Here is a 13,486-nt window from a genome sequence, read left to right as displayed (position 1 = left end):
CACCTCTACAGGGCCCCCCTCCGAGTACGAGAACATTGTCGCGTCAGCGGTGGTGATCGCCTCACCTAACTAAAGAGTATATATGCGCACGAAATACGCAGCAAACGATGGCCAAAAGTACATCTCTCTCGATCCTCCTCCTTCCCCTTGACTGATACACTTTTTTCTCTTAGTCCAAGTTCCACATCAACGTCATCCTCCCGAATACATCTAGCCCAGCCACCTTATCCGAGATCACCGTCGACGAGTACACGGTTTCACGAGGCAGGCGGCCTCACCACTGTGATGTATTCATGTAGCAATGGTTCATGATGGATAACATTCTCTGAATGGAAAGTAGACTCATCGAATCGTATTTCTTTTTGTCAGTTTGAACATTCAGCAGGACTTGGCTTTCCCCGATGATATTTCCTCGAGCTGAAGCAGTCATAGCTTTATCTGTCGATGATTGACGTACCCTCGAGAAAAGGACCCAGACCTTGCCCTTGCCCTCGCAAAAAGAAAACCTTCGTTCAGCCTCCATTCCATTCCGTCCGAATCGTGGTTCCGGACTCTGGAACTGATCGCGAACTTGACCCCAGATAGATGAAGAAGAATGTTTCCGAGTCTAGGATTCTCTGTACGGTATGCGACGACGACGGACGGATTGTCAACTTTCCCGGAATTCCCCAATAGGTAGGGTAAGTAGGTAGACAGCTTCCCCTGGTTTTATGTAGACGCTAACTGAACCGTGTTCTATGCTATTGAATATGAGAGCGAAAAATGCACAAGCGCATGTATGTATACCGTTCTCCGTACGCTTATTATCACACCTTCAGCGTCTCGAGTTCCAATTCAACCGGGCTAACAGATATAGGAACTACCCTAGGTATGACTCGGACCTAGATGATGATATTGTTACTGGTACCGCTAACATGCGACTAGATTCTAACCGGCCCAAGGTCAGCATCTAGTATATGTCCTGTCATCTAAGAAGGCCTCTAAGCTCGCATTGCCTTCTTACAATCCTTGACGCAGCTCCACCGAATGGACACGTTCAATACTATAGGGTACCGCGATCCGGTCTTACAATACAAGGTCCAAGATTCCGGCTTTTCATGAATTCGCTCGGGGGGAGGAGGTGCGGTTCAACGGCGACCTCTTTGTTGAGGCATTTGAGAGGATCAAATCACCTTGAGAGGGAGGAAGACAGCTTGGGAATTTTTCACAGGTATTCCATAACTGTTGCATGAAGGAGCGGTGGGCAACGTAGGTAATCCCATGATGTTCACGAGCCTTTAGATAGAATTTATATTCTCCTTTGCTTGACACTTTACCCTCAAGGTTAGCCTAGCTTTGACGTATGCTGGAACGTAGAAAAGAACGAAAGACTCAAGGAGGATCTTAGCGGAACCTACGACGTGCATACGAGCGATTACGGTTTTCTCTGATTTCCTGTTCCCAACACCGGGGAATTTATGCATTGTTTTCTTCATGATCCGTCTCTGATGCTCAACGTCTATTAAGCTACTCCATTTCCTAGATGCGTACAATACCACCTACCTATCCATCGACTAGCAACTCACTAAAACTACAAGAGGACTTGGACTTGCCACGCTCCCCCCGCTTCATCCTCTGTTGATTGTCCAACCTACATCTAACTGATCCAGAAGTAGGGACGGACTCATCCCCATTCCGAGCAGAGTTCGTCTCCTCTGGCATTCGGTAAAGCCAGGTGGCTCCGTTCTTGTTGGTTACAGACTTGTACTGAGTTGTTGTTGGAGTGAATGTCACACACGCGCCGCTGATTATAATGATGAGGACGAGAGAAACACCGGTCAGGTTTGGATCATGACATGAATGACGAGACGCGGAGAGGATGAAACTAGGCGAAGTAAGCCATTCATTGGTTCACTAATAACGAGGAACCACAACACACCTTGGAGCACTGGCTGAGTTTCAGAAACGAGTGTAACGCTATAAGGACACTCACTGGTTAGTGGCGCTTCCTATTTCCGACTCCCCTCAATGGTTGGGGGATATTAGAAAAGCGGTCGTTTAAACATGGCGTGAACTATATGGATCTAGCGGAAAGTACTAGGCCCTATGGTGGTGAAATAAAAAGGCTCTGACAAATCAGGGTTCTTCAAGTTTTGCGACGACGTTGACGTCGGTTTAATGGTCATACGAGAACGACTCAAAATCTTGTCTTACAGTCTACTCTCAGAGAAAAAGAAGGCCCAACGCGAGAACAGAAAAAAAGGGGGAATGAAAGAATAATAAAACATACAAATCATGGAACGGAATGGGAAGCCTCTTGAAATTTGACATAGGCTGAATTGCTTCCCCTTCTTGCCACCAAAGGTAAATTAATCTTCTAGTCTCCATCAGGGATAATGTAAGTTCCGTTCGGAGCCTTCTTCCGACTAACTGACACCTTGCACGAACACGAGGATACTATCACCATGCGCCATGTCACTCATTAGCTGACTTCTGAAAGTACAATCGGAATAAGCAGGCCGGTCACAAGATAGTAGTGAACAATTCAATCACAAATTGTGGAGAATGATGTGCATGAGAAGCTATTCCGAAAAGGTCGCAAACACTACCGCTCTCCAAAAAAACCCGGACAATTTTCGAAGTCACCGGAGGCATCGAAAGCTTTATAACCAACTACAAAATTGCATGGATCTCCCAGTCGCCTCTCATGCTCAAGAGTCTCTTCATCGTTACTTGCCTGCTCATCTTAGGCGTCCACGCCTTACCCACCGAGCTGTCCAACGCTACTGCGACATCGAACGCAACCGCAACGAAGATAGTGGAGCGTGCTGGACCCACCTTCACGCTTAACTATCTGACCTACCCTGAGTCATCCGAGAACATATGCCAGTCTGCTTCTTTATTTACTTGAACTCGATATTAACTTGATCAATAGGCTTTTCCTGGTTCTGTACATCACCCCTCTCATCCTCTCCCCCCTCCCATTGACTCCACCTCTCGTTGACAGGTAACAACGGACCTCACTCTGTAGCTCCTGCCCGCCCTAGCGCATCTGCCCATCGGGCCAGCAATAGTTGTGGCAAGGTTAACCCAAACCGGTGCAGCGTTCGCGTATGTCCCTCTCTGTCTTGGTATCTTAGGCGGAAAACTAATGTACATACATTTATCAGGCGGGTCATCTCCCCGGGTTCCAGTGCGATGAATGGCCTTGGGCGAATTCCAATGCCGGGGGTGCCAATGCCGCTACGAGGTGCATTCCTACTGCGGATAATACCGGTGAGTTTATTTTCGTGTACTTTGTTATGACCCAACTGAGGGAACCACTCTTTTTCTTCCTAGGATCTGGTGCGCAATGGGGGAATTTCATCAATGTACGTCTCATCCATTTCTGCTATGTTAGTACTAAACCCCTGGTGGTCGTGCACATACAGAACAGAGGCTCTCAAGCTATTGGACGCGTTTTACAAGATAATGTTGATGTGAGTTTATTCTTCCTCCCCATTCAAGTCCTTCCTCCTTCTAAAGCTCCCCTAGTTTGCCGAGATCGAGATCAGCAATGTCCCAATCACTGCGCAGTTCTGCTTGGGAGTGCGTGGAAGTAAGTCGTTGTTGCTATTTGTTCCTCCAGATCGAACTCATTCAATTATTCTCGGTACAGCTACTATCACCCCGGCGATGTGTAACTCAATTGCTAGTGGTCAGCCGTTTTTGCAAAGGATTGGTTGAGCATAACTCCTGTCTTGCGCTGCTTCGAAGATCTAGCGCCAATTTTCCTTCTTACCTTCCTATAAACCTACTCATCTTTCACGTAACGAAGAATATGGATTGAATATAAATAAGAATGTTTTGTTGAATTGAACTTACACGCAGCTATTCAAACATTATAGGAACCGAAGCGGCGTAACGTTATGCAGAAAATATTATACCTCTTTAATACAGCGGAAATATAAGCCCATCCCATTCTTTCGATCCTTGCTAATATCAGTTAGTTACTATCTAATCTCCAGTCTAAGCGAAGAATTGAGAATTCCACCCTGTTCATACAATAGATCCACGGTAAAATAATCCATAGAGAATTTCCTGTGTATAGGCTGTCGTGACGAGCTTTTACTAATAGGAATCCAAGAGTTACAACGTCGAACACCTCACACGGGCTTTCGACTTGTGTCTCCAATTCGTTTGGATGGCTCACGCGAAAGGAAATAGGGCACAATTCGTGGTTTGAAGAAAGTGGGATAACCGAAAGGATAGGACGGCAGGGTTATAATTGAGCTATGGAGTCGAAGTCAAACAAGGTATCACTATACCTGTCAGGTCGATTTGACTATCAGTCTTCCAAAGCATTGAAGGAAAACGAAGGAGATGAACTCACATGATATCTGGAGAAACTCCTTTGCCGGGCTGTGTGCTCATACCTTTAATGGGTGCTTCTCAGCAGAAAGCACAACGCTCGCTCTCTGGGGTTCGCGTGAAGATAAACACAACTCTCTACCTCTTCTCGTCGTCTTCATTCGACTATCCTAAGGCGTGATCTCGAGGAAAGGGTTCTTCATGTGGTGTCCTGATCACACCAACGAGAAGCTGTTCGTAAAGTATACTGAGATTTGAATACGTGCTGCAGGGATGTTGGCGACCCAGATGATTTAGAATGAGATGTGAAGTGAGAGGGTAGGAAGTAGCGACCCCGTTGCGGCATGACCTACGAGAGCGACAGAGACAATCCTTTACAATGGTATGGAATCTGTTTACTACTGAGTCATTTACGTCTGTGCGGGGTGTTTCTCAAATGTAAAACTGAGACCCGGTTCCATTACCCTTGATTCCTCGCTCCCACTTGCTCAGATTCAGAACCCGCACTCTGTTGTTCTTGATATGAACGCAAAAAGGAAGCTTGAAAGAAAACTGGGGTGCACTTTCTTTCCTTTTAAGCTATTTTGGTGAGTGTCCTAACGCATGCATGAAACCGTGGCGTGTGAGGTCGGATAGCAGGGACAGAGATTCGGCTAGGATTGGGACGGAGGGAAAGATGAGATAGAACGTTCAGGATATCACCAGGCCAGAGTGAGAATGACGGAAAGAGAGAGGCCAGTGTAAAAGACCGCGCACAATGAAAAATGCTCGAAGGTTGCACGAAGATTTCCAACCAGGGTCCTTGTCGAATTTCAGAATACGTTAGGAAATCTAAAGGCACAGAAATCCACACCAGAGCCAGGCAAGAAACATCGCGGGAAGTAAGCAAATGAGATTGGTCATCAACCCCTAAGTGATGTCATCAGCAAGGCGATTCCTTCCTTTTGCTCCCGCCCATGAGCTCTTCCAGTCCTCCTCGCAAACGTATCAAGCTAGAGTCACCTTCACCACCAGAGACTCAATACGAAGAGGAAAATAACTGCAGTATATGCCTGCAGTCCCTCGTAGACCGGACCGTCATCCCTACTTGCACGCACGAGTTTTGTTTTGATTGTCTGGTTGTTTGGACTGGTGAGGGGATTTTCTTTTCATGTGTACCAAGACTTATGATGTGCGATTTATGGAAATCAAGGAAGTGCCCTTTGCGCACTCAGACGATCGGGGAATACCTAATTCATCGGATTCGCTCGCTGTATGATTATCAGAAGCACTATTTGGCGCCTCTGTCAAAGCCAGGATTATTGCCGTCACGGGCTGCGCAGGACCCGGGACAGGAAGTACGAAGACGAAGGTGTAGGAGGGAGTGGAGTAGACGAAATCAGGACGAGGCAGATAAGTTGGAGCGGTCTATAGAGAAACGGCGGTGGGTGTATGAACATGGGCTTTACGCGAAGGTGCGTCTATTTTCTTTATGCGTGTGCCATCTGACTCCCTCGTAGCATGTAGCCTCGAATGGATATACAAAATACCGGCCATACCCCACACCAGCCCAGTTCGCCGCGAGCCAGGAGATGGTGAGCAAGACGATAATGTTTCTGAGGCGCGAGTTGCGGGTGTGGGACGATTTGGATGTCGAGGTACAATTTTTACCTTCGTCTCTTATATATGGACGACTAACGAGAATGTAGTTCTTCACGACGTTCACGATATCGCTCATGAAATCCATCGATATACGCTCCGAATCAGCTGTGAAGCTATTGGCGGAATTTTTGGACATGGATACGGGTGGAAGGGTTATGGCAGAGCACTTCGCACATGGTGAGTAGCCGTCACTCCCTGCTGAACATTCTTGACTGAAGCGTGTAGAGGTCTATGCATATGTAGGGTCGCCTTTCAAGGACCTCTTCGTGTATGACAGCGTCCTTCAAGTGAGTAATCACAGTGCCGTCCATATCTATCCGTGTACTTACAACAACTTGACTAGTACGACGCGCCTCCCCATGTCAGTTCGCCGCCAAGACAGAGACCAAGACGATGGCAAGACGTTGACGAGCACCCTCGCCAGAGCTCCAGGTCCAGATCCAGCTCTCCGACCCCTTGCAACCATCTCGCACCGTCTTCGCCTCGAGATTCCAGATGGCGCGAAGGTGACATCTCGCCTGTACATTCCATATCCTGGTCACGGTCAGGTCCACATCATCCCAGTGCGAGCAGAGGGTCGTCTCCTTCTCCAGCTCGAGCGACTATATCGGATGACGTAGACACACCTGCCTCGATTACCGATATCGTTGAACCGCCTAGACCTGCTGACGTGAAGGGGTAATCAAGAGCTAGTGACGAACCCCTTGGTGATACTCCGAGTATTCTTGGACTTCAACCCGATGGGAAGGGCAAGTCTAGAGACGATACCCCTCGTCTCTCTCCAGCACCTTCCAATGTACCCGAAACCGCACACGCATGGTCCAAGAAGCCTGTCTGTACCGCCCTGGACTCTTTACGTGCTCATCTGGGTGCGGCGTCGGCATCATCGTCGTCGAGTCCGACTTTGCTAAATCGCCTATCGTCCCGAAATGAGGATGAGAAGAATGAGGATAGATCTGCTGATACGCCCGATTCTCAATCTTCGAGTGACCGGGATCAGCCGTCAGCGGACAGGAAAGAAGACCTCTTGACAGAGGGTCGGGGACGTTTATTGGGAAAGCTGTTAGAGGAGAGGAGGTGTGCGTCTCGCCCTGAAGTAGTTGTTGATGATGTTGAGCGGAGGTTGAGGATGAGAGCATTGCTGAGGGTACGGCTTGCCGCTGAGAAGCGGGCAAGGAAGTGATCTCGTGCGAAACGACGTTGATGGATATGGGAAGCTGCAGATTCCCGTCTACCGCGTTGCGCACGGAGAATGAATCAGCGGGGGGGATAGACAGTCAAGAGAGTTGGTGCTGGAGTATGCCCGCCCTCGATAAGGTGCTTGCCTTCGAGGCAGGCATTTTTTTATCTTTTTTAACTCGATGCTTTGCGGAATCCGGTCCGCCGTTGCCGGGGGATACGAGTTGTGTTATCTGGAGATAACTCGCGCATTTTTCGTGCCAATGTAGATACGATTCCATCAGATGCTTGCATACCCTTTCTTGTGCAAGGCGCTCCTTTGGCTGGCTAAGTAGGTTATGTTAGTGCAGTCGCAGGTTGGAGCCCGGTAATTAGGGAAGCTGAAGAGGCCCCGTGCGATGATCTTGCCGTTCTTTTATGAAACCTCACCTGGAGCTGCCGACGTGAAGGGTGCATCAATCCAAAGTTACCACAGTGCTCAACCCGATGTGGAAGGGAAAATCTATGGCCGACTTTCACCCTCACACTCCGAAAGAAACCCGTTCGTACTCTTTACATGCAGATTTGGGTGCGAGTCTGACCAGGAACTGAGAATACGAATCGAAGGGGGAGAGTAAATCTGTTGATATCTCTGGCTCTTCAGTCATCGGGGTACAAGAAGAAAGGCCTCCTGACATACGTTCGAGAGTGTTAATGTTGGAGGAGAGAAGGCAAGTCATGCGTCTCCAGGAGTAAACCCCTTCTGGATACGATTTCCCCCCCAACACGTCACTATAAAACGAGATGAAAACACATTCGCCGTTGCTAAAGTGCATCTCTTCGGGGCGGCGGGGATGTCACTCCTTTTTTTCCCGAAACGTCGCTGGATAGCGAACTGTTCGTCCTGAGGTTCCATGCACCAGGTCGATATCAAAGTTGTCTAGATTTGCTACGTTCGTCTTGCATACTACGTGCCCCTTTGGCCGACTCCTTGTTCGTGCTATGGCGCTAAAGTGGTTATGATTATGTGTATAAAACCCTCCGGTTCGCTTGGTCTCCACTGTCCTTCACGAACTTTGGATTTGAAGGAGAACCAGTCGTAGCTACTGTCAAAGGTGAGCTCGTGGTCATTTCTTCTGAGGAATTACGACTTACCTTGGATATTCTAGAGGTCCATCCGATGAAGGTTCTTTCTTTTTTTTTTGAAGGATTGGGCATCTCATACGCTAGGTATGACCGTTTGCTTATTAGAGGCAAGGTTTAAGTTGATTATTTTTACAGTAGCAGGCGAGTAAACCTGAAAGTTGGGAAGACAACACGGAACAAATAAATGCGTACTGTTAGTAATTAGGAAAAATGGTACTATTTAAACTCGAACCGCATCCTAACCTTCTTTGGTACGTTCAGGTTCAAGCCACGCTGAATCGCGGAACAAGCCTTCCAGTGCCAAGAGTCTGACGGAGCATCTGTGTAAAGTAGTGGACTGCGTGCTCTTGCATCGAAATAGTGCTAGAGGCGCCATGCTTACTGCATATATACAGGTTTAGGCCTCGATCTTGAGGTCAACGGTGGGATAAAGCGGCTCATAGCGAATAGGACCCGCTCGGATCGGTTTTGCAACGGTATGCTGCTTGTACAGACTCATTTTTCAATTACAGGTATGGTACGTACGTTCTTGCTGCATCTTCATAGGTTAGTAAATTGCCAAGTTTAATATTAAGATCACCTGAAAAGCGAGAGATGGAACGGCATCAAAATGAAGTGACAAATCAGATAGCATCAGGTTTGCTTGAGACTCGCGACCCTCGTCTCATATCGTACTTGTCATATTTAGCGTCATATTCAGGCGTGAGACGTTTCTATGGTATGGAAATATGATAACTGGGCTACCTAGGTGTATATGGAACCGACAAGGTACCGAGTATGTTTCTACCTTTCCGATTATCTAAATAAATTACTGTCATCTCCAGGATGACGATCGCACGAAGCTCATATCACCTGGACCGTCTTTTCTGGACCAATGATCATCACATCATTATAACCAGTGCCCCTTTCACTGCCTCCCGTTTGCAATCTCACTAGGCGCTTGAAAGGGCGCGAATGCATATTATCGCTAGGCGGACCTGTACTGGTGGTGTTCCTGGACACAACACGAAGGAGTATTAATGCCGGGGCAATTCCCTGCACAAAAATACATGTGAGTTTTGTCTATGGGCGAAACAATCCCAAACTCACAATGGCCGACTGAAGTACTGCTGCTGGATAATTACTATATGGACTATTCATCGCTTCGAACACAATGAAGACCGCCAGTACAACCACATACAAACCTGATGATTCCACCAGCATCTCTATGACATGGTGATATGGGTTTGGCGTGAAGTGTGGAGAATTCCTAGTCTTGCTGACCTTAGTCAGCCGGTACACGATAAGCGCAGTACACATGGCTGTTGTGGGCAGTGCCATAACATAATACGCCATTGCCCAGTTTCCCTTTGAAAGATTTTTCTGCAAATTGTTCGAAGATACCAGCTGCTGAAGGATGACTAAAATCCCAAAGACTTGGATCAGTCAGTGACTGGATAACTTCCTTAGAGTGTAGGAACTCACTCAGTCCGCATAATGTGCATATGCAAGGAAGGACGATGATCCTCCAGTTCTTTTCCCAGATAATCCAGCACCTCCAAATCTAATATGAATTTCAATTCAACACTTGCTTCTCCAGAAGTCCTGGCAGGAAACATACGATAACACAATCCGCAACCAATATATTGGTGCTTTCCACGATATTGCAGATCATCACGGCCCATATAAGGTGGCCAGAGGCTATATAGTTCATGAAGGTGAAGTACCTCTTTTCTTCTGTCTCTCCTTTTGTTATGAATGTCCATCTAGCATAGAACCAAAACATGGCAAGGTGCATTATCGCCAGGATGTACATGAACACTGAGACCCCAGCGAGGATCTTCACTTGCCGCCTATAGATAGTTGCGCTCGACACTACGGGAGGAGCTTCAAGTTCAATCATGTTGGCTAGTGTTAGCTACGCACGAATTTGCCACAGTACAATAGAAAGCAACGCCGCATACATGCCTAGCTTGTGGTAAGTTCTAGGATAGCTGGTTTGAACTTAGAATCTTACCGTGGGTTAGAGACTCAATGATCACTTCATTGAAAAATGAATCAGAGTACTGTGTCGCAATTATTTTGATAGATGAAAAATCGGGATCGTTCTGGGGCATTGTACAGAAACCTGCAGCTAATTTGTGAGGATGAATGTGTGCGCTCGTTTCGTGTGGAGACTCGACATTTATTAGCATGTTGCTTACTTATTTTAGTTCGCTTTGTTCTGAGATGGAAATATTGTTATGGGGATTTTAGCCACCACTATGATGCTAATTTCGGTGGGCGCTGTTCATGAGACTCCATCAAAGGTGTTGGTTCGAGCTCTTGTAGTGGCGCATCTTGGATGCATCGCATCAGCTGCGGTGTATATATCTCGGACTTTCGTTTGTCCGATGTCGTGAACTGGGAGTCTGAGCATGTTTGGGTAGTGCACGATTCGGGATTTGATACTGCACTTTACAATTAAAGCTATCAAGAAAGAGCCATTTGTGCGCTCAGACGATCAGAGAGTGTTGGATTCATCTGATCTGCTCACACTATGATTATTAAAAGCACTGTTAGGCGCCTCTTTCAAAGTCAATTTTACTTCCGTTGCGAGCGGCGCTGTTTCAGGATCCCCATGTGCGAAAGCGCAGTGAGAATGAGGTAGACAAGAAACGGTTGAGGCAGATAAGCTATACCGGTCCATAGAGAAACGGCGTTGGGTATACGGGCATGGATTGTACGCAAAAGCGGAGGAATTATCTTTACCCTTGTTCTATCTAACATCTTCGTAGCATGTAGCCTTGAATTGGTATAACAACCACCAGATATACCCTACCGCAGCGCAATTTCCTCCCAGCTAGGAGATGGTGAGCGAGACGACCTTTTTTTTCGCAGCGTGGGTTACAAGTATGAAATGGTCTTGACGTTGAACAGCTAGAGATCCTCCTCGATATTGAAGTTTGGCACTCAGGGTCCGGACCACTGACTCGACATCCGGATTACTAGCAGAATGAAATGCTATTATCACGTGCTTAACGATTTCTTCTGATAATGCCGACGAAATTGCACGATAAGTCCAGTCGAACACGTTCCGGCTACATGATTGAATGAAAATGCTGTGGAAATCTGCAGCTGTACACACAGTGTTTGGAGGGTTAAAAGTACATCAGGTGTCTTCCATGGGGCCGATGCTTATAGTAAACAGACCAGAAAATGACCAGAATTCCTCCACCGTTGTATCAATGCGAGGGAAACAGCACGCCATCACAGTCTATAATTTCATTAAGGCGATTGAATGGTTGATAGCTGATTAGACCCTGCCTGGCTTCACAATGAACGCTGATAACGCACTCTCATTTCATAACGGTGGCTTACCAGGGACGTATCCAACGAACGGCCGAGTAAACAGTACATACCTAGGGTAGTTCTGTTGCCTCTTAGCCTAGTCGAATTGGAATTCGGGACGTAAAGGGTTTCTGGATGGAAAGCAATAAGCCACACGGTCGCACGGAGATACAGGTCCTTGTGCATTTTCCGGTCTCATCATCAGTAGCAGGAAACCCTATAGAACACGGTTCAGTTAGCGTCTACATAAAACCAGGGAAGGTATCTGTATACCTACCATTGCGGGAAAGTTGGCAATCATCTGTCCGGCGTACCATAGACCGACTCCTGTATACACAGGACTCGGAATCATCTACCCGAGGGGTCAAGTTCGCGATCAGTCCCGATCGTCGCTGGTGGGTGTAGAGTCCGTACCCGCGATTCGGAAGGAAGGAGGCTTGGAACTGAGGTTGATGATGATTTCTTTTGCGAGCGGGGTCTGAGTCCTTTTTCTCGAGGGTAAGGACATTAATTATACGATCCCAAGTCAAGAAGAGATCGGAACTATGATGGCAGCGCCGCGAGTTGTGAAAGGCATCGAGCAGGAGCAAATTATTTGGTAAATACTTCTTGAGAGAGAGGTTAGCTAGTAGATGAGGACAAATTTGGGAAAGGAATGGGAGCTGCCACAATGAATCGCCCGCCAGGACCGACAGATAAAGCTATGATTCGCTTGTAACGTTTCGGCTCAAGGAGATAATCGTCGAGGGAAAGTATTGTCCTCTGTTGATGTTCACGCCGACACCAAGCAAAAAGCAAAAAAGAAATATGATTCGAGGAGTTTACTCTCCACTCAGCGTGACAGAGACTCTGTTCTCTATCATGAACCGTTGCTCCGCGAACATATCATAATGGTGAGATCGACAATATCTCCTGCCTCGTGAAAGCGTACCCATCGACAATGGCCTTGCATGTGGTGGCCGGGTGAGATGTACTTGAGGAGGATGACGAGGATGTGGACTTGGGATGAGAGATCAGTAAAGGGGAAGGAGAAAGAGGGAAAGATGTACCTGCAGCCTTCGTCAAGCCGTTCATCGCGTATTTCAAGTACTAGCACGCCTCACCATGAAACCTAATCCGCCTAACGCCCCGCTCTAGCAAAGCACATTCCTTCCCAGACGCGCTTGGCTGTTACTTATATGCATGTTCGATGCTCCTAATGTTCCCATCCTGGACTGCTGCGATAAACATGCATTAGCGGGCGATATGTGTCGTGCCGGAACATATAAGGTGCTGTTGAGAGCTGCGAGTGACACACTGCACAAAGAGCGTTAGTCCTTGACACCGAAATTCAGAATGTGGAGACGTACATGCAAGGGTTCACCTGTTCACTACTAACTTGCGATACACTGGCTACACATCCTATCTCCTCCTGACTTGCGATCCCGTGCTGACGTTGGTTGCAAATGTTTGGCTGATACCAGCTCCATTGGTAAAAGACTTTTGCAGCTGGTACCACGAGACGGGAATCGTGTACAGACGCGTACCAGTAACGCAGTCACGTAGTCGGCGCTTAATGAGCTCGTAATGACGAGAATGTATGCGAGCAGGGTTTCAAAGTGGATGTGATGGCGGAGTTATTGGGATCCATCTCGCTCGCTGGAATGGTTGGTGAGGCTGCGGTAGTGAGAGGGATGGTGTTGGACTTTTGTAGGAGGAGAATATGCGCGCGCAAGAAGAAATTAGCCAAAGAGAAGCGGCGTAAAAATAGACTGTATACCTCGAACCCCAAGTATGCATGTCACGTCACGGGTCTCGAGCCTTCCTGAAGTTGTCGTCAAACATTGCTAAAGTCGTGAAGAGACGGAGGGATTGGAGGAGAGGGCAGAGACTGAATAGAAATGTGTGGTAAAAGTGAGAGAAA

The 13,486-nt window shown here is 47.4% G+C and overlaps 3 protein-coding genes across 3 annotated transcripts; 2 read left to right on the top strand and 1 right to left on the bottom strand.

Annotated features, from left to right (window-relative positions):
* The first annotated feature begins 2,634 nt into the window (after positions 1-2,634).
* Positions 2,635-3,930, top strand: EV420DRAFT_1752876 (endo-exonuclease). The gene is made up of 8 exons (XM_060480429.1): positions 2,635-2,864; positions 2,915-2,929; positions 2,987-3,090; positions 3,150-3,255; positions 3,319-3,350; positions 3,411-3,458; positions 3,514-3,577; positions 3,638-3,930. The coding sequence occupies exons 1-8, from the start codon at positions 2,687-2,689 to the stop codon at positions 3,703-3,705; spliced, it is 615 nt and encodes a 204-aa protein (XP_060323340.1). The 5' UTR covers positions 2,635-2,686; the 3' UTR covers positions 3,706-3,930.
* A 1,361-nt stretch (positions 3,931-5,291) lies between these two features.
* On the top strand, positions 5,292-6,689 carry EV420DRAFT_1733645 (uncharacterized protein; the record flags this gene model as incomplete). The annotated part of the gene is made up of 5 exons (XM_060479965.1): positions 5,292-5,783; positions 5,829-5,966; positions 6,018-6,147; positions 6,196-6,257; positions 6,314-6,689. Coding segments are annotated over 5 exons (1,161 nt in total), but the record flags the coding sequence as incomplete, so codon positions are not given.
* A 2,428-nt stretch (positions 6,690-9,117) lies between these two features.
* EV420DRAFT_1650813 (uncharacterized protein) lies at positions 9,118-10,370 on the bottom strand (the record flags this gene model as incomplete). Its single annotated transcript, XM_060478502.1, has 6 exons — positions 9,118-9,309; positions 9,364-9,689; positions 9,739-9,817; positions 9,875-10,128; positions 10,180-10,221; positions 10,271-10,370. The coding sequence occupies 6 exons, from the start codon at positions 10,368-10,370 to the stop codon at positions 9,118-9,120; spliced, it is 993 nt and encodes a 330-aa protein (XP_060323338.1).
* Positions 10,371-13,486: the final 3,116 nt, after the last annotated feature.

Source organism: Desarmillaria tabescens, assembly GCF_030435595.1.
Source record: "Desarmillaria tabescens strain CCBAS 213 chromosome Unknown EV420scaffold_83, whole genome shotgun sequence".
Classification (NCBI taxonomy): domain Eukaryota; kingdom Fungi; phylum Basidiomycota; class Agaricomycetes; order Agaricales; family Physalacriaceae; genus Desarmillaria; species Desarmillaria tabescens.
Note: the sequence above shows the minus strand (reverse complement) of the source record. Positions and strands in the feature narration are given on the sequence as shown.